This window comes from Nicotiana tabacum, chromosome 3, assembly GCF_000715075.1.
Source record: "Nicotiana tabacum cultivar K326 chromosome 3, ASM71507v2, whole genome shotgun sequence".
NCBI lineage: Eukaryota > Viridiplantae > Streptophyta > Magnoliopsida > Solanales > Solanaceae > Nicotiana > Nicotiana tabacum.
Window position 1 is genome coordinate 43,286,734 of NC_134082.1, and position 18,195 is coordinate 43,304,928.

At 40.4% G+C, this 18,195-nt stretch overlaps 1 protein-coding gene across 4 annotated transcripts; it reads left to right on the forward strand.

Annotated features, from left to right (window-relative positions):
* Positions 1 to 9,424: 9,424 nt before the first annotated feature.
* Positions 9,425 to 16,726, forward strand: LOC107830094 (tRNA-splicing endonuclease subunit Sen2-1-like). Of its 4 annotated transcripts, none has more exons than XM_075249371.1 (2): positions 9,425 to 9,873; positions 15,726 to 16,726. In XM_075249371.1, the coding sequence occupies exon 2, from the start codon at positions 15,796 to 15,798 to the stop codon at positions 16,525 to 16,527; it is 732 nt and encodes a 243-aa protein (XP_075105472.1). In that variant the 5' UTR covers positions 9,425 to 9,873; positions 15,726 to 15,795; the 3' UTR covers positions 16,528 to 16,726. The 4 variants fall into 4 exon arrangements, with proteins under 4 accessions (XP_075105472.1, XP_075105471.1, XP_075105470.1 ...); XM_075249370.1 differs by having other exon boundaries at positions 9,427 to 14,271; positions 15,788 to 16,726; XM_075249369.1 differs by having other exon boundaries at positions 9,427 to 9,873; positions 15,788 to 16,726.
* The last annotated feature ends 1,469 nt before the right edge of the window (positions 16,727 to 18,195 follow it).

Genomic DNA, 18,195 nt, shown 5'->3' on the forward strand with positions numbered 1-18,195 from the left:
ATGGGGTGAGGTGGTACTATCTACTAACTGTTGCATCCCGCATTGGTGTGACGTCTCAAGAAGTGGCTTCGTAATAGTAGTGCTGGCGAGATCCATACTAGATAGATTTTTCACCCAGCCACTTCTTCATTCCTTTCTGCTTCTTCTGCGTCATTTTTCTCTTCTCCACCGCTTTCCTCTTCTTTATCTCCCCTTTTGAAGATGCCATTCTGAGGGTCGAGATAAGACTCCTGAGGGGATGGCTCTTGGAAGATATTTCTTTGAGGACGTATGCCCAAGGAGATGATGCCCGAAGATGATGCTGCCGAGGATGCACCTTTAAGAGTAGGCTCGGCTCTTAGGCTTTTACTATATGTATACCCTTTTGCTTCTTTGTTTTTGTGTAAGGACCCCTCGTGGGCTTTTGTAATTATATGTAAGGACCCCTCGCAGGCTGTTGTAACCAAATGTTTATGAATACAAAGATGTTCCTTCAATTTTGTCTTCGGTGCTTGCTATACTCCTTTTCATTTATGTTTATGGAGATTCCGTATGCATGACTCTGTCGGGTACTAGCTATATCGAACCCGGATTTGAGTATTTTTTCTGACCTTTGGCCTATTAAAACGGCTTCCTGTGGAATCCTTTGCTGTTCCTCAGGCCAAGCTTGGATTGGTCCGATAAGCTCGGGTCGTCGGGACCCTTACTTCAAGTAGAATGGAAGTAATGCCTCGAGACTTAAGACTATGATTTGTCACTTGGACCTTGCGGTAATCTTTGAGGGGAAATTTACTTGGAGGTCCAATGATAGGGACTGCCTTTAAGTTTTTGAGAATAGTTCCCAACTGAGGGTCCGTTCAAATCCGGATCACCTGGGAACCTGCTTTGAACATAGCATAAGCATCCCTAAGGCATAGTAGGTAGATCCCGAACGAGGTTTTACCCGAATTTAGATGGCATCCCGTGATCGAGTCCATATGGGTGGAGCTTAAATGCTTATTTCCTTAGAGCCTAACTTCTTTTTGATGGAGGTTCTCGAGGTCAGGTACCACCTCGGGACTGGCGATGATGTAGATGGCTTCTTAGAGCCTAACTTCTTTTGCTGGAGGTCCTCGAGGTCGGGTACCACCTCGAGACTAGCAACGATGTCGTTGGCCTCTTGGAGCCCAACTCTTTTTTCTTTTTGAAGGGAGTCCTCGAGGTCGGGTACCACCTCGGGACTAGAGATGATGCCGTTGGCTTCTCAAAGCCTAACCTTCTTTTTAATGGAGGTTCTCGAGGTCGGGTACCATCCTCGAGACTGGCGATGATGTTGTTGGCCTCTTGGAGCCCAACTCTTTTTTTTTTTGACGGGAGTCCTCGAGGTAGGGCACCACCTCGGAACTGGCGATGATTCCTTTGGCTTCTCATAGCCTAACATTCATTTTTATGGAGGGTCTTGAGGTCAGGTACCATCCTCGAGACTGGCAACAATGTCGTTGGCCTCTTGGAGCCCAACTCTTTTTTTCTTTTTGAGGGGAGTCCTCGAGGTCCGGTACCACCTCGGGATTGGCGATGATGTCGTTGGCTTCTTAGAGTCTAACCTTCTTTTTTATGGAGTTTCTCGAGGTCGGGTACTACCTCGAGACTGGCGACGATTCCGTTAGCCTTCTAGGTAGGCGGGTCATTGCCGTTTTTTTCATATATAGGGTCGTTTCTGCCCCTTTGAAGATCCCATCATTTTAAGCAGTTACCTTTCTTTTTACGATTTTTGTTACTTCAGTACTAACGTACTTGCACAAATTCCTGCTCTAGTTCTTTGATTTTGCCACCACCATGACTGCTACATCGGGGGTCTGTCCGGTAGAGAAGGGAGAGTTCTGCCTCCAATATTCAGGGCTAATGAGAGCGTACCTTAAAGATTGCTTCTTTGATAGGATAAGAATACCTTGGGTTAGTGAGAAAAGACTACGGATGGGGGGAGGCAGTAGTGTTACAGATACTTTCACCAGATGAAGGCATCACGGATCGCGCTAATGGGTTCCTGAATGTGTACACGTATCCTTTCATAATGGGCCCCCTTGATAGGGTTGTGCTCGACTTCTATTTAAAGTTTCGGGTTACCTTGGTGCATATCCATCCGTCATTTTGGCAAATAACGTTGAGGATAAGATTTTTCGTGGAGAGAACAGGGCTTAAATTTACGCTTAGTCACGTTATCAGGCTGTACCAGCCCTTTCACCATCGGGGTCTGCTAACCTTGGAATGCCGATCGGCCACGCCCTTCGTCATCGATGATCAGGAAGACAGATATCGGGAGCGGATGGGTCGATTCGTCCAAGTTTGGACCACTGACATTATCCCTGTGGAGGTTATACCATTCCCTGAGGAATGGAACTATACACGTAAGTGGTGCACTCCGTGCCTTCTTACTTTTGCTTATGGCGAAGGCTGGTTTTGTGATCATGCCTCTTTTTCTTTTTCTGTAGCGGTTTCGTAGGCACCGAGCAACGTTCCTGATTTGCCGGATTGGGTTCGAAAGTTGGCGACTCACTCGACTCGTCATGAGCGCTAATGGCGAGCTTTGTCCCGGGGCCAATGGGAAGCTAAAAATCATAGTGCGTGTTATGCTATTTTTTCCTTTCCCTTCCTTCACTTGGAGAGGCATTTTCCCTTTCTGTGTATTAATCTTGTTGTTGTAGGCATCGGAGGGCCTTCCGAGGCGAGGCAGCGCTCTTTTGTAGAGGGGGAAGGGTTTCTAGCTTTTGGGCTAAAGAACGATAATAATAAGCGGGAGATGCCTTCACAGGGCGATGGCGCTCAAAGCAAGGCGAAACTGGATCGGGGCTTCGGAGCGGAAGCATCATTTGAACCTGCCACTCTCGTGGTTCCTGGCTTTGGGATGGTGGTTTCTCCATTTCTGTCGCCTACTTTTTCCGTTGACAGCACTTCGAGGGATACTAGAAACCCGGGGTCGTATACTTCGAGCGACCATGTCTCGACCGGAGTCAGTTCTTTCAGGGTTAAGGGAACTAGGTTAGCAAATATGCGCTCGACTTTTGAGGAAGCTCGGCGGCTTCACTTCGTGGTAAGTTTCGGCATAGGCCTTTTGAGTTTCACATTTTCCCTTCTTTATTGGGTTTTCTTCTAAAGGACTTCGGCGATCTTAAGTCCAGGTTGCGGAAAGCTCTGGATGAGGAGAGATCCCTTAGGCTCTTTACGATAAAAAGGAAGTGAGCCGGAGCTCAAATTATGAGAGCTACTTAAAGGAGCAGGTAATTTTCTGTCCTAGGTGAGTGTGCGTTTCGTCTTCTCATTTCTGGGGCTGATATCTCGTTTATCTCAGTTGTAGAAAAACACATAGGCCCGGAGCACCTTCGGAGTGAAGTTGGCCAAGCCAAACGCGAGCATGATGAGCTAAGAGATCAAGCGGAAGTCTAGGCTTTAGAGGGGAAGAGTGCTCTGGCCAAAGTTCCTTCCTTTGAGGATCAACTTCGATTAGCTCGTGATAATGCTTTGGTTCAAATGGAAATGATTACAAAGCTCGAGTCCGAGCTTTTGAAGGTCAGGGCTGAGATCGTTGATGCCCAGTCTGAAGCCATAATGAACCGAACCAAGGCTGACTAGGAGGTGGCGATCTATTTAAAGGACGTTACCGATGCCCAAGCTGAGCTGAGAATGGTCCTCGACCGTGAAGAGAGGACCAAAGAATATGCTCGATGCAAGTCTCGAAGAAAGATTCTCGAGGAGATCCGTGCTAGGGGTTTTGTCCTTTCGGAAGAGTTGGCGCGAGCGAGGGCAGATGAGCGTGATGCTTCGAGACTTCTGTCCGATACTGAAGATGAGGCCGGCAGGCCGTAGCCCTCTTGGGAGGGAGGCGTAGATTTTGCCATATGTATATAGCATTTTCAAAGCATATTTGTATATGGAGATCGTATTTTTTCGTATATGTGTATAAAAGAAAACCTTGCGGCTTTATTTCTTCTATATCGAATTTGGCCAAGTGACTAGTATTTGATTTGGTAGGAATCCTTAGATTCGTGATAGGTCCCTGAGGCTCGTTAGGCTATCCCGTAGGCTTTTGCGCGCTTGGTCTATGTGACTTTTTTCATTTACTATTTTGGGTTCAGTCTCCGAGTCGGGTTTCAACTCGAGCTCATTCGACCCTCAAGCTTTGCATTTGTGTGGGCTGGCGACAATGACTCTTATGCCTTGGGTTGAAGCGACCTTTTAGTGTAAGCTGGCGATAATGGCTCTTATGCCTTGGGTCGAAGTGACCTTTTAGTGTAAGCTGGCGACAATGGCTCTTATGCGTTGGTCGAAGCAATCTTTTTAGTGTAAGCTGGCGACAATGGCTCTTACGCCTTAGGCTAATGCGGTCTTTTAGTGTAAGCTGGCAACAATGGCTCTTATGCTTTGGGTCGAAGCGACCTTTTGGTGTAAGCTGGCATTTGATCTCTTATGCTTTTGCCCAGGGGCATTTTTAGTTAAATATTTTGGGTTCAGCCTCCGAATCGGGTTTCGACTTGAGCTCATTCGACCCTCAAGTTTTCGAATTTGTGTGGGCTGGCGACAATGGATCTTACGCCTTGGGCCGATGCGGCCTTTTATGTGGGCTAGTGACGATGGCTTTTATGCTTTGGGTCGAAGCGACCTTTTATTGGCTTTATTTTTCCCTCGTTAAGGACTTTTTGAAATAATTTTTGTCGGACTCTTCTACAGTTCGGGAAGAACATCGATTATGAGTCATTTTGTGGCGATGATCGAGCACCTCGGGAGGTTTGGCTCGGAGGCTGAGTATCTCGAAGCCGTGATTTGGAGCTGACGTGGTCAAAGCTCTTTTGCCTATGACGAGGGTAGCCTATTTAACCAATTGGTTTCGAAGTTGATTCGAATTATTTGAAGGCCTGTGATTTTGTAGCGACGGTCGGGCATCCCCGAGTCGCGTTAGTTTGGCCGGTACAGCCTTATGACCATAGTTATTTGTGTTTGGTCGGAGCCATTTTTGATCCAAATGAAGTAGTTTAGGCGTCTATATTGAGGGTATGCCTTTTAGGGGTCTTACAAGTTTGATATATAGCCTTAACTTTGGGATCGGGTTTATGCCTTTAGTAAGGTCTTACAAAATTTTCATGCCTTTGAGGTCTTACAGTTTTTAGATACTTGGTACAAGTATGGTTCATGCCTTGCTTGAGGTCTTACAGATACTGTTGCTGCCTCATTACAGTTTAATGAATGGTAATTGGCGACAGTTCCTGAGTCATCGAGGGTGTTCTGGCTCGGGAGCCATTACTCGTAAACTTTGTATTGCCTCATTGAGGGCTTACGATTTCGGAGATTCCGACCCTGAGGTCATGCAATTTTTGAGATTTCGACGCCGGTTCCCGAGTGTTCGGGGCACTTTCGGCCTTGGAGATGTTTTGTGATTTTCATGTTGCCTCGTTGAGGGCTTATGAGTTTGGAGTCTCGACCCGGAGGTCATTCAGGTGTTGAATTGTGGATGCCAGTCCCCGAGTGTTCGGATCGTTTTCGATGGAGGAGTCGTTATTGCAAGAATGCTGGGTTGCTCTTGGAGTGTGAGATGTTTTGATAAAGGTGTTCTTCGATTACTTGGCATAAGTATACATTTTTTTGCCGTTGGGGGCCCGGCTATACGGACACGGTTCGTTCGACCGTTTGGCCCGGTACATCGTTTTCCTATTTGGGACCCCATTTGGCGTTTCTTAGTTCTTCCGAGTGGATGACCTTACGGAAGGGGGGGATACCCTCCAGTGTTCGAGGTTGATTGCAAAAGAAACCTTGAATACTTGTCGAGTCTTTCTCAGGTAGCATGTGGATGTTGCCTCGTTAAAAACCTTGCCGGTAAAACCCTTTTCGGGATAAAAAAATCGGTCGAAGGAAAAGAGTGCAACAGATGCTTTAAAACCTTAAGGTCTTCGGGCTGGGTTAGCGCTTTGACTGCTTTTATCGAGCGCCTGCATAAGGGTTAGTACGAAATATAAAATGAAAAGGGAGATGGTTATACCTTAGCGTGGGATGTGACGGCGATGTTTTGAGGTCCGAAATGTCCCTGTCGTTTGTAATGAGGACATGGTACGGTCCTCTACTATGTTTAATTGGGCTTAACCGAAGATGTAGTTTGATTACCCTTTGGCTCTTTTGTGAGTGGAGGTATTGGTGCTGGTGCCGTATTGTGCACTGCGAACATTTTCCTCGCCGCATGTTGTTCCCCGTAGACGGTTTTAATCCCATCCTTTGTCGGGTATTTCATCATTTGGTGGAGGATGGATGGTACTGCTCTCATGCAGTATATCCATGGTCGTCCGAACAAGGTGTTGTACCTCATGTCGCCTTCGATGACATGAAATTTTACATTTTGGGTGGTACCGGCCACGTCGACTGAAAGGATGATTTCTCCTTTCGTTGTTTCACTTGCCATATTGAATCCGTTGAGGACTCGAGTGGCGGGCACTGTAGACATGTGATTTTTGTCTCTCCCCAAGATTTTCCACATTTTAGCGTAAAATATTTAATTTAGGCCTAATATCGTCATTTCAACTAATTTTGACTCTTTTACTTTATTTTATTACAAGAAAAGAAAATTACAAAAAAATAGTTTCATTAATGTTTTATAGTCACTTTTAATCTTGAAAAATACCAAAAATAGTTTTGTTTTAACGGTCAGTCTTATTTTAATAATTATTTTATTTAAGTAGGATTAATTAATAAATGAGATCGTATTTTTAGTCTCGTTCGCGGGAAAAGAATAAAAATTTGGGCTCGAACAACCTATTTTTAGGCCTAATTTTTGGACCTAACTCATAACAACTCAAGCCCAATACCCACTAAACTAACCCTAATTTATTTATATCTATCTATAATAATAATAATAATATATTAAAAATAAGAAGCCCATAACTTAAAAGTTGAATTACTAAAATATCCTTTTTATTATTTACCTAAATAACCTATTAAATATTTTTGTTTTAAAAACTAACAGCTACACATGTGCTTCGTAGTTCGTACCTATTTTTAAGAAACCGAACCGTCACAACCATCAATCGTGAGCGAAAAGGCACCTTGTTGCGACAGTTAAAATATACTACTACTATTTTAACACCGCGCCTTGAAATTATTGTTATATTTGCGTGAAGACCCAAACACTAATTTGTATCTTGGAAGTTGGAAGTTCATCAACTTAATTTGTATTTTTCTTGTGCATATAGTATTTTTTGGGTTCCCATAGGTATTGTCAATATTCATGTGTTCCTTTCTTTAAATTATGCATTTCAGATTTAACATATTATGAGAAATATGGAGGTCAGCATTGTTCAATACCTGTAGAATGACAAATTTCTAAGACAGAAAATTGGAATCCTAATACTAATCAAAGCTTTATCATATTAAAAAAAAATTACAGTGTGATAAATTACATTCTATTACATTATTTTTATTAATGACTTTGTGCACATTTTCTTATGGTTTCCTTTGTAGGTTAATTTCTCAAGGGGCAAAACGATCTTATTGTTTCCTAAGGACTGCACATTTTAATTTTTTATTGTAAATTGATTTTGATATACATGTCAATATTTTTCTTTGCAATTTTTTTCCCCCTAATGGAAGATATATTTTAACATAAAGTACCATATATTTGATACCATGAACGCGAAAATGAAGAGAATACCAAGTAGTAGAAAAAAAAAATCCAGAAGAAGTGAAGATAGATGATATATTATGGGTGACTTATGCTTGCAGATAGACGGTTCAACATTTTTACAGCATGCATTCTTTTTTCATGTGTATAATATAATATAATAAATTAGTTAATGTTTATGTGTAAAATGCATATTATAGGTTCAATATAAAGATTACAGATATATTATAAATAAATTAAAATGAGTCTTAGTATTGTTCTTGCTAACAATGCTATAAGAGAGTGGATATTATAAATAATAGTACAACTTGTGACTACAATTGTAATATACAAAATGTTGATTACGAATGGGCGTGAGATCTTTTCCTATTTCATGGACAATGTCGTATTCGTGTTATACTTTTTGATATTCCAAAATATTTTTTAGGTTGCAATGCTAAAAAAAATACATTCAACCAAACTTTGAGAAGGCCAGAACATTATTAATATATATATGTATGTATTTATATCTTATTATTTTAATCAAAGGAAGACAAATTGAATGCATTTTTTAACATCAATTAATTTCTAGCATATGAGTTAGTTTTAATGCTGCATGAAGAGGAATATAAGTACTATGACAAGTTGGTGTTAAGCAAAAATGAATAATTCACTTTCTTGTCAAGATTTATAAGAAAAGTGAAAATTCATGAAGGTTTAATTGCTCAAGAGATACATGAATTTAAAGATGTTGATGAAATAAACCATAAACTAGTTTAATTTTTGAGATTATATTTGTCGAAAAAGATTATTATTGGTGTGTCAATTTAAATATCAATTTTACTATTTTTCTTCATATAAAGCAACTTGTGCAAACATAAATAAATTTTACATAAATATTATTTACAAATTGGTGATATGTTATTATAAATCTGATGTCTCTTGAGAGAAGCATACCGTATTAATATTTTATGCATTATGCTCGACAAAAAAAATATATGAACAATTTGAATTTTGTGATCTACATTGGTCTTGAATTTTAGTCTTATTTATTTAAATAAATTTCACTTAGTTAAATAGAAAGAAAAGGAAATCGCTTCACCATGAAAGGTAATGTGAAGAAAGGACCATGGTAATCCGAGGAAGATATTAAGCTCCAAAAGTTCATTGAAGAAGAAGAAATTGAATACTTTGGAATAGTACATAGAACATATAGAACTTTAACCTAAATTTTATCTTACTTGATTACCTAATTTTCATTCGGTAGATAAAAATGACTCATTATATAATTCAATTTTTCATATCCACCAATGAGATTATTTGAATTCTAACACTTATCATCAATATAAAAATAAATATTACTTATAAATGTATATGATGAAACTGAAGATTTATGCATGACATATACTAAACTAGAAATAGTGAGGCTTGAATATTGCATGAAAGACAATCAACTTTGAAAAGACGATTATGCCAAGCCAATTGATATTAGTATGAATGAAGGATATAAAAAAAGATCACAAATGGCTAGAAGAAAGAAATAGATTTGGTCGAAGAGTACGTTTTTCGACTCTATTCATAAAAGAACTCAAGATTACACGAGAATGCTAATTTTTGGTACATTTAAATTTATAATTATGAATTAAATTAAATTAAATATTTTTAAATATATCTGCATTAACTAATTTTTGGAATATTTATTTTAAAAAATAATATGAGTTTCACGTGAGGAGAAACTAGTACCCTTATAAAGAAGCTAACGCCTAAGCAGCTAAAGAGACAAAAAAACAATATACTAGGGACTTAACGCAAAAAATCAGAATAAAAAAAGACCTAGAAAAGATAGGCCGCTTCTTCTTCAAAAAAAAAAGAACAAAAAACGTATGGACCAAGCGAGAAGATCCTGAAGCTGCTGCAGAACGCAAAACGACCCCCACCCCCTTGAAACCTCATCTCCTTCACACCACCCCAGCAGCCGGAACACAAACGACCCCCACCCCATCGACTCGCCTGCTTCAACAACAACAGCCACCGGACCTCACGACTCACCCCATCGCCGGAAACTCGCATACACCGCCTGCATCCATCTCCCTCAACGCACACAGCCACACACGCACAGAAATGAGAAACAGAGAGAAGGAGAGTAGAAGGGAGGCAGCGAGTTTCAGTCAAAAATCGAGTGAACGTTAGCTCCGAGCTTGGGTGTCGAGTTTTTCGGTATCGTTTCGAGGTTCCGTCCGCGTCTTTGTCCGTTATTCAAGCTTCAAAACAGTGTTGTAAAGGTCCGTATCTCCCACTATCGCTCTGTTAAGATATTATTTGTGAATGTATGAATTTTATTTAGCTTCATGAAGGCTGAAACGGTTTCCTCTGTTAAATGTTGATTTTACTGCCTTCTTCTCTTGCGCTGCCATTGAATAATTCTGGTTTCAAGTCATTGGTTTTCTCCTATATTTTGGATTTTAGCTTTTCTGAAACATCATATAGAACCTAGAGGTACCAACCTTCAAGTATGTGTTGCACTAATCATATATAAGGTTAATCATTTGAAAAATAGATAATGGACAGCATGTAAGAGTCGAGATACTTTTTTACATCTTTGTGGATAAAACTTAAATTTGTGTATTTAGTTATTTAGTAGTAAGTGACTGAAATGGGATAGAACTTATGGGTGAGTCAAGTTCCAATTTCAACTCAGACAGAAACATTTAGTAATTTCTTGTTGTGTAGAATTATATTTGGTAATTTAATCTTATCTACTTCTCTTAGCGTATAGAATTTTGCTTCAGCCTCATGCTATCTGCTTTGTATGTAATTCTCGGCGTGAATTTTCTATGTTTACTCATTAATATGTTAAAATTATATTTATTACATACATATAGAAAGGTTGTAGTACCAGAATCGACTTCTTCTGAAATTAAAGCTATTTAAGGAGTGTTTGGAAAAGTCTTACTAGTATTAATAACGAACATGTTGTAAACCGCGGATGCATTTCATGTGACACAATTTGCAGTATGTTCAAAACAAACATATTCAAATCCGGGTGTACATTTCATGTGACCCGATTCTAATTTCCAACGAGGTTAAATAGAACGTGTCGTAAACCGCGGGTACATTTCATGTAGTGTGGCTTACAATGTGTTTTAAATAACCTTGAATTTTCCTAAAATATTAAGAGCGGTCAGAAAGTTAAAAGGGCACGTAGGTTTAAAATGTGTAATTAAATCAGATAATTGGGCCAATATTAATAGTTGAGCGACCGTGCTAGAACCATGGAACCCGGGAATGCCTAACACCTTCTCCCGGGTTAACAGAATTCCTTACCCGGATTTCTGTGTTCGCGGACTGTAAAATAGAGTCAATCTTTCCTCGATTCGAGATTTGAACCGGTGACTTGGGACACCATAAATTTTCCCAAGTGGCGGCTCTAATTTTAATATAAATAATCCCGTTTCGATTGTCACAATTAAATTGGAAAAAACTCCCTTATACCCTTCCGGGGTAGTAAAAAGGAGGTGTGACAGCTCTGGCGACTCTGCTGGGGACCGAACCCAGAATCTCTGATTTAGGGTTCAGAATCCACGAGTACACGTTTTATTTGAAATGTATTCACGAAGAAAGAGATTACTAGTGCGCCATTGTTAGGTTGAGACAAGGTCTCGATGTCCTCTTCGCTGAATGTGAGGGCATCTTCGGGTATGTACCCTCGGATTCGCTTTTCTCTGGTGATGGATATTTTTGTCCTTCTCATCACGGGTTCCTGGGGAGCATCGATGACTCCCAAGATCACGTGGATAACATGTTGCGGTTCATTTGTTTCGTTCTCCTTGGCCGCCTCTCTTTCCCGGAACTGATTTTTGGCCCAGTCGCTTAAGAATTCTCGGAGGTGACCTTTATTGAGTAGTCTGGCTACTTCCTCCCGGAGCTGGTGGCAATTCTCGGTCCTATGGCTGTGCGTGTTGTGAAATTCACATACTAAGTTATGATTTCTTTTGGAAGGATCCGACTGTGTAGGCCTGGGCCATCTGGCGTCTCTGATTTTGCTGATGGCGAACACGATGTCTGACACATCGACGTTGAAGTTGTATTCTGATAAGCGAGGTGCCTCAGTTGGCCCCGCGTTCCTATTGAACCCGGCCCTGTTAATCAGTCCTCGAGGATTTTGTCCTCGGTCTATCCTTCGATCATTGCAAGGTGAGTTATGCCTCGGGGCATTCCGTCTGTCTTCGGTGTATGGCTGATATCTTTCTTTGTTTGGTTTTGACTCCTTCGCCAGGAGCTTGCTTGGGTATACTGAGCCCGAGGAGGCTCCCAGCTTGTCATCTTCGACCCTGATTTTCGACTGGTATCGGTTGTGGTCGTCCGACCAGGTCATAGCGGGATACTCGACCATATTCTCTTTCAGCTGCCTTGAAGCCACCGAGCTTCGCTCATTCAGACCTTGAGTAAAGTCCTGCACTGCCCAGTCTTCGGAGATCGGTGGTAGTTCCATTCGTTCCATTTGAAAGCGAGATACAAATTCTCACAGCATCTCGTTCTCCCTTTGCTTGATTTTGAAGACATCGGATTTCCTCGTGGCCACCTTGATGGCCCCAGCATGTGCCTTTATGAAGGAATCTGCCAGCATGGCAAACAAGTCTATAGAGTTAGGGGCCAAGTTATCATACCACATCATTGCCCTTTTGGATAGTGTTTCTCCGAACTTTTTCAGCAAGACGGACTCGATCTCGTTGCCTTTCACTGCATAGATTTAGGCGGTAACGTGCTCGTTTGGATCCGAGGTACCATTATATTTTTGAAGGTTTGGCATTTTGAACTTCTTCAGAATGCATTTCGGGGCCGCTTCCTGTGGGAACGACTTCTATATGAACTTCTTCGAGTCCACACCTTTCAAGATTGGAGGCGCTCCTGGAATTTGGTCGACCTTGGAGTTGTAAGTCTCGTCCTTCTTATCGTTGGCTTCTTTCATTTTCTCGCCCGATTGGGTTCTTTTGGTGAGGTCCTCGAGCATCTTTACGATGGCAGGATCGGCTATCGACCCATTATTGCTCGATCTCTCCGGTACCTGTTCGGCCCGGGGAGTTGTCCCTGGTGCTACTGTGCTAGGAGTTTTCTGGTGACTCTGCAGCTGAGCGATAGCCAGCTGTTGTGCCTGCCACATTTCAAAAATAACATGAAAGCTGACCTCCCGTTCTTCCCTGGTTGGGGTTTTTTGAGCTTCTTGTGGATCTCTTTGGTGCACTCTCCTGTTGGTATGTGAGCTTACATCGACCTGCTGGGTGTCCCGTGAACCCACATCCACTGGAATTGGTCCTGGCGCGTTCTCGAGGTTTCGTGGTGGCACACCAACATCTGGAGCAGCCACACCGTTTTCTCCGTGGTTTTTAAAATTGTCATTTTTAACTCTATTTACTGAGCTAGACATTTCAACCTGAAATTGAAGATCTTGGACAAGAAAAGGTATGAAAGGTAACTTGCATTGTGTAATGAAATCATCAAGAAAATAATCACTATTATTTTTAGCCCACGGTGGGCATCAAACTATTTACCGTAAAAATAGTAATAACAATTAAATTTGTTGATGGGACTCTGAAAATATGTGATCTATTTTTATGCGAGTTGTTAAGCAGTTGATGTTGTATATGTGAGACTTAGAAACGAAATGAGAGTTAAGGGTAGAATGATAATCAAACCAATAGGCTAACAATCGGGGCCTCGAGCTTGTCGATTCGGGGACCTCGTGGTCGATTTCAGAGCTCGGTTGTGAGCTATCGGGGGTAATCGGGGTAGGGCTAACAGTAATGATAAAATTAATGAAGGCTCTTTATGAAACAATAATATCAAGAGAGTATATTAGAGAGCAGAGAGAATGTTCTTGTATATTTTGCGTGGAGCAGGTGAAGCAACAGAACCTTACAAAATTACAAGGATCCCATTTATATAGGAGGGGAATCCCAATATAGTACAAAATTCATTAATGACAAAGATACGGAGATGGGACAGCCAGATGACACCCTGATTCGTGTTTAGAGTAATCCACTAGGCTCTGTCAGTCTTAGCCACGTGCCTTGAGAACTCCCCATTTCTATCATAGCCGTGATCTACATTGTCCTAAGGTCAGGTGTTGACGAACCTCGAGGGAGGAAACTTGACCATGGTCTTGTAGCATCGAGACTTCGAGATGATGTTCTGAGGTGCCTCGATGACGAGGAATTGGATCCTCCGATTTCGCCGTATACACTAATATTATTTAATGAAATATAGGTGGTATATGAATATTTGACCCGACCTATATAAAATAACCGACCCATCTGGATCAACCCAATCCCAAATCCTTCTTCTCCAAAGACAAGCAAGCAAGCAAATTGAATGTATAAGTAAATGGAAAATTAGTATAATATAAAATAATCAATCTAATTAAACAAACCATAGAAACTCAATATACATATTTTCCCATCTCTCACGATCTTCTTCTCCACTTATTATCAAAACAATGGGAGACAACTTTGTTCCACACATTGAGTCTGATTCAGGTTTAAATTAATTAAATTTGCTTCTGCTTTCTTTTTCTTCTGAGTTTCGTGTCTGGTTCTGAGAAGTTTGAGGAAGGCATAAAGTGTTCGAAAGCTGACTGTGATTATGCGTCTGAAGCCCTTTGCGTTTGATGCTTCCGTATAAAGGTATTTTATTTTTTAATGACCATAACTTTGTAATTGATGTATGTACTTTGTGCATATTGAGCTGTTGAATGTGTCTGTTGTTGCATGTCTTGCCGCCTGCGAGGTGTTTGATTTTTTGCTCAGTAGAGTGATGCTTTACTATGTTCAGCTTCACTCTTTTATTTTTAGTTTTTTATGCGTAATCTTTGCGTTCTTCTTGCACATAATTTCTCTACCTTTCCTATGTGTCAAAATGTAAAGCCTTTTACTATTATAAACGAGAAATTCAAACCCGGATGACAAAGGATCTGCATAGTACAGGATTGTGTGGCTATTATATAGCTGAAATATTGCTCAGTATTTTGGAGTTGAAGTATTCTGCAAGTTGAAATTTAAGTTAGTGCATATGACAGGGAATGAGAGAATGAAGAAGAAGATATTTGCTTTATTTGACTTTGGATCCGTGCATGTTTTGATAATGGTTCCAAATCCAGATTCTGCATGATAATCTTCTAGGTGAATATCACTTTGCTGCGATATTTCAAATGGGCGTACAAGTATCAGTTAGAAAATAACCAGAATCTTCTTTTTTCTTACTTGAGAATTTGAATGGCTTAACTGGAAACTTGAAACTATGAAATCATCTGGTAAAAAAAGGGCAACAGATTCTGGTAAAGAAAAAAGTCATAATCCATAAAACGGTTGGAGACTTTCTCAACATTTTATTTTACCATATCTTTTTAACATGACTATACCTGTGCTGGTCAGCTACATGCGACATGAATGGTAGGTATTCTGTCTGAACCTTATTTTGGGTGGTTCAGTGCTCCAAGTAAGCGTATTATCCTCCTACACTTAGATCCCCTCAATGTATTAGATCCCCATAGTCTATTCTCTCTTTTATGGATTGTTTTCATATTTAACATAAATGAACAGACCATGAAACCCCTCAAAATTGGGTGAAAATGATTGGTAGCCATAAAAATCTCAGCAGTTTCTCTGCAGTGCTCTCACTCTCGGGTGGCTCCCTTTTCCCATATTTTTTAATATACTCCTTGAAAAGCTCCATTTGGGCTTATGGAGAAATGAGTTCTTCTTTAGCTGCTATCATTTCTGAATTGAGTGTGCATTGTGTTTGCTTTCTTTCTCTAGGCCATGTTGTGCTTGATGGATTCATTAATTGGATTATTACGATTGTTTTACCACTTTGCTACTGCCAATTGTTGTATGACAAAGTGCTTTCACAGCATGACATTGGAACAACCATTTCATAGATTTAAGTTTAAGTAGGTTGGACATAACAAGACACACCATTTCATGAATTCTATAATGTTGTAGGAAAGACGTTATAAGCGTAGTTGCAAAATGCAATTTACTTTACACTTTGAAAATTCTCTAATTGGTGTCTATTTTTCTATGGGCATGTGTTGTATGGCTATGTAACTGATTGATTGCATTCTTTGGTCCAATGTTAGTTGTGTAAACAGGTGTAAATAGGAATATCGCTCGTGAATTTAGACTCTTTTTTTGTTGTCAGCGTGAATAATGGGGCCGAGGTGGAAAGGAAAAGGGGCCGAAGTTAAAGCTCTTGCAGATCCCATTTCAGAAATAGTAATCCAGCTTCAATCTTCTCTGATCTGCTCAAACTCTCGAGGACTGCTTTCTGATACGAATGTGCTTCTTAAAGCAGACACAGAACAAACTGAGCTCCTCAATCGTGCATGTTTTGGTAGGCCCAGGGTAACGGCGGAAAAGAATGAGCAATGGTTTCAGCTCTGCATGGAAGAAGCTTTTTACCTTCAGTATTCTCTAAAATGCATTAAGGTTGTTGACCACGATGACACTGAACTGAACAGTGATGAGGCATGGAGGCATATGACATCCAGGAGGGAAGATTTTCCTATCTTATTCAAAGCTTTTTCTCACCTTAGAAGTAAGAACTGGGTGGTTAGATCGGGCTCTCAGTACGGGGTAGACTTTGTTGCCTATCGTCATCATCCTGCTCTAGTACATTCTGAATATGCTGTGCTTGCTTTATCTTCACAAAATGGTAGTGCAAATGGTCGCTTGAGGGTTTGGTCTGACTTCCATTGCACTCTTCGACTTTGTGGTAGTGTGGCGAAAACGTTACTAATTCTTGATATTGAGCAACAGCAAAGTTGTGCAACTTCTCCGTCGTGCTTAGATAACTATGTTGTTGAAGAGAGAACAATCACAAGATGGAGTCCGGAGCAAGGCCGCGAAACAAAAGCTAAGTTTGACCCAAGTAAAAAGTAGATCGTCTGGTTCAAGATTAACTCCTACTTCACATGTTGTACTAGTTTAGCAATTGTAATGTGATTTAGAAGCATTACGAGTAATACTATGTATTACTATTAATACTCTGCATACTGTATTTATTCCTCCTACTTTGTTGCAGGCATTTTGGGCCGACTTTTATGCCCAGCAAAATGGTAAACTATGCCTTCTTATTTCACTCTCGATGCTCTTTTAAGTAAAAGTCAAGCTTACATGAATGTTTTTATCTCTTATAGCAAGTTGCTACATCCGGAAAGAGCTAAGCTGCCTCCAAAAGTCAAGCTTAATGAATATGAAATTGCAAGAAATTAAGGCTCTTTCTTTACATGGTGACCATCCAAGGCAATTAACTGTTTCATTTAATAGCCTTTATGATAACATGTGGGAGAAAATTTTAATGCATGGAAAAGAAAACTTGGTAGGTGGCTGCTTTAGTTTATGCACGCACAGTAGGTTATGTAGTAAGAGTTATGGGTTATTTCATATTAAGTGGTCCAACACAAAGAAAGAAGCTTCTCTAGTTTATGAGTCACTTGTAAGAGTTTGTACAAACAAATATTTTCCTGATGTAACCTAGATCAACATGTCAAAAAAAGAAATGTATATGTCGTGGATCTTACTTTGCAAGTGGCCTCAAAGGGACATTGGTTATGAAAACATTTATTGCTTCAATCACTTCCTGATATTTTATTGCCTTTGGCATCCATCACCTACTATATGAAAATAGCGTATATAAGTTTGATGTTGATATTTATGACTATACTTGGTTGGAATAGATGGAAGCCTAACTCCCAGCAAGCTCCAATTATTAGGGCCCCAGTTGTCGACATCACATATATGCAGCTTGAGTAGAAATGACACCAGGTAGCCACTCTAAAGTGCTGCTATTAAGAAATTAGCCAGTGCATTTTGAATTTTCAGTTTTTCAGTTCAATTTCTTGGGATAAAAGTATCCTGAAATTAAGATTTTTAGTTTAAAATTCGAGGACAAAATAAGTAATGGTTAATTTCTAAATAGCATCCCTGAGAATGGCTATCTGTGCACTTGCCCCACAGCTTGAAGAGCAAGAGGCTATGTGTTTAAATATCTAACACATTAACTCCGTCTGTGTGATCTTTGCAAATGTAGCTAGTCCTAAACCTGGATAAAAAGAAGAGCGTTGTTGTAGGTTGACTACGGATGTAAAATTAGTCTAACTTGGTGAATCCTCTGACTACTGAATGGGTTGGACTATTCCTTTTTTAAATCTCCAAACTGTTGCCTAAAATATTGATTAAGGAGCATTCATGGGCAAAACTACTCTTGCTCTAACATTAGTCGGTATATAGTACAGTGGTAAAGACAACTTCTCTGACAAAGTCTTGGAACTTTTTATGTAGTTTGGTTGCTGCAAGCCCCCTACAGAATGTGGCTATACTTACATGAATGAGAAAGTGTGGAGTTTCGGAGGAGGGCTGGTACGAGGTGATCCAGATTGTGTTAGATGGAACAATGATCAACAGCAGCTCTGCTATAACTGCAATTCTTGTAAAGCTGGTGTTCTGGCAAGTCTGAAAAAGAGTTAGAGGAAAGTATCTGTCATCAACATTGTCATATTGATCATTCTAGTCAGCATGTATATTGTTGCCATAGCAGCCTTTAGACAC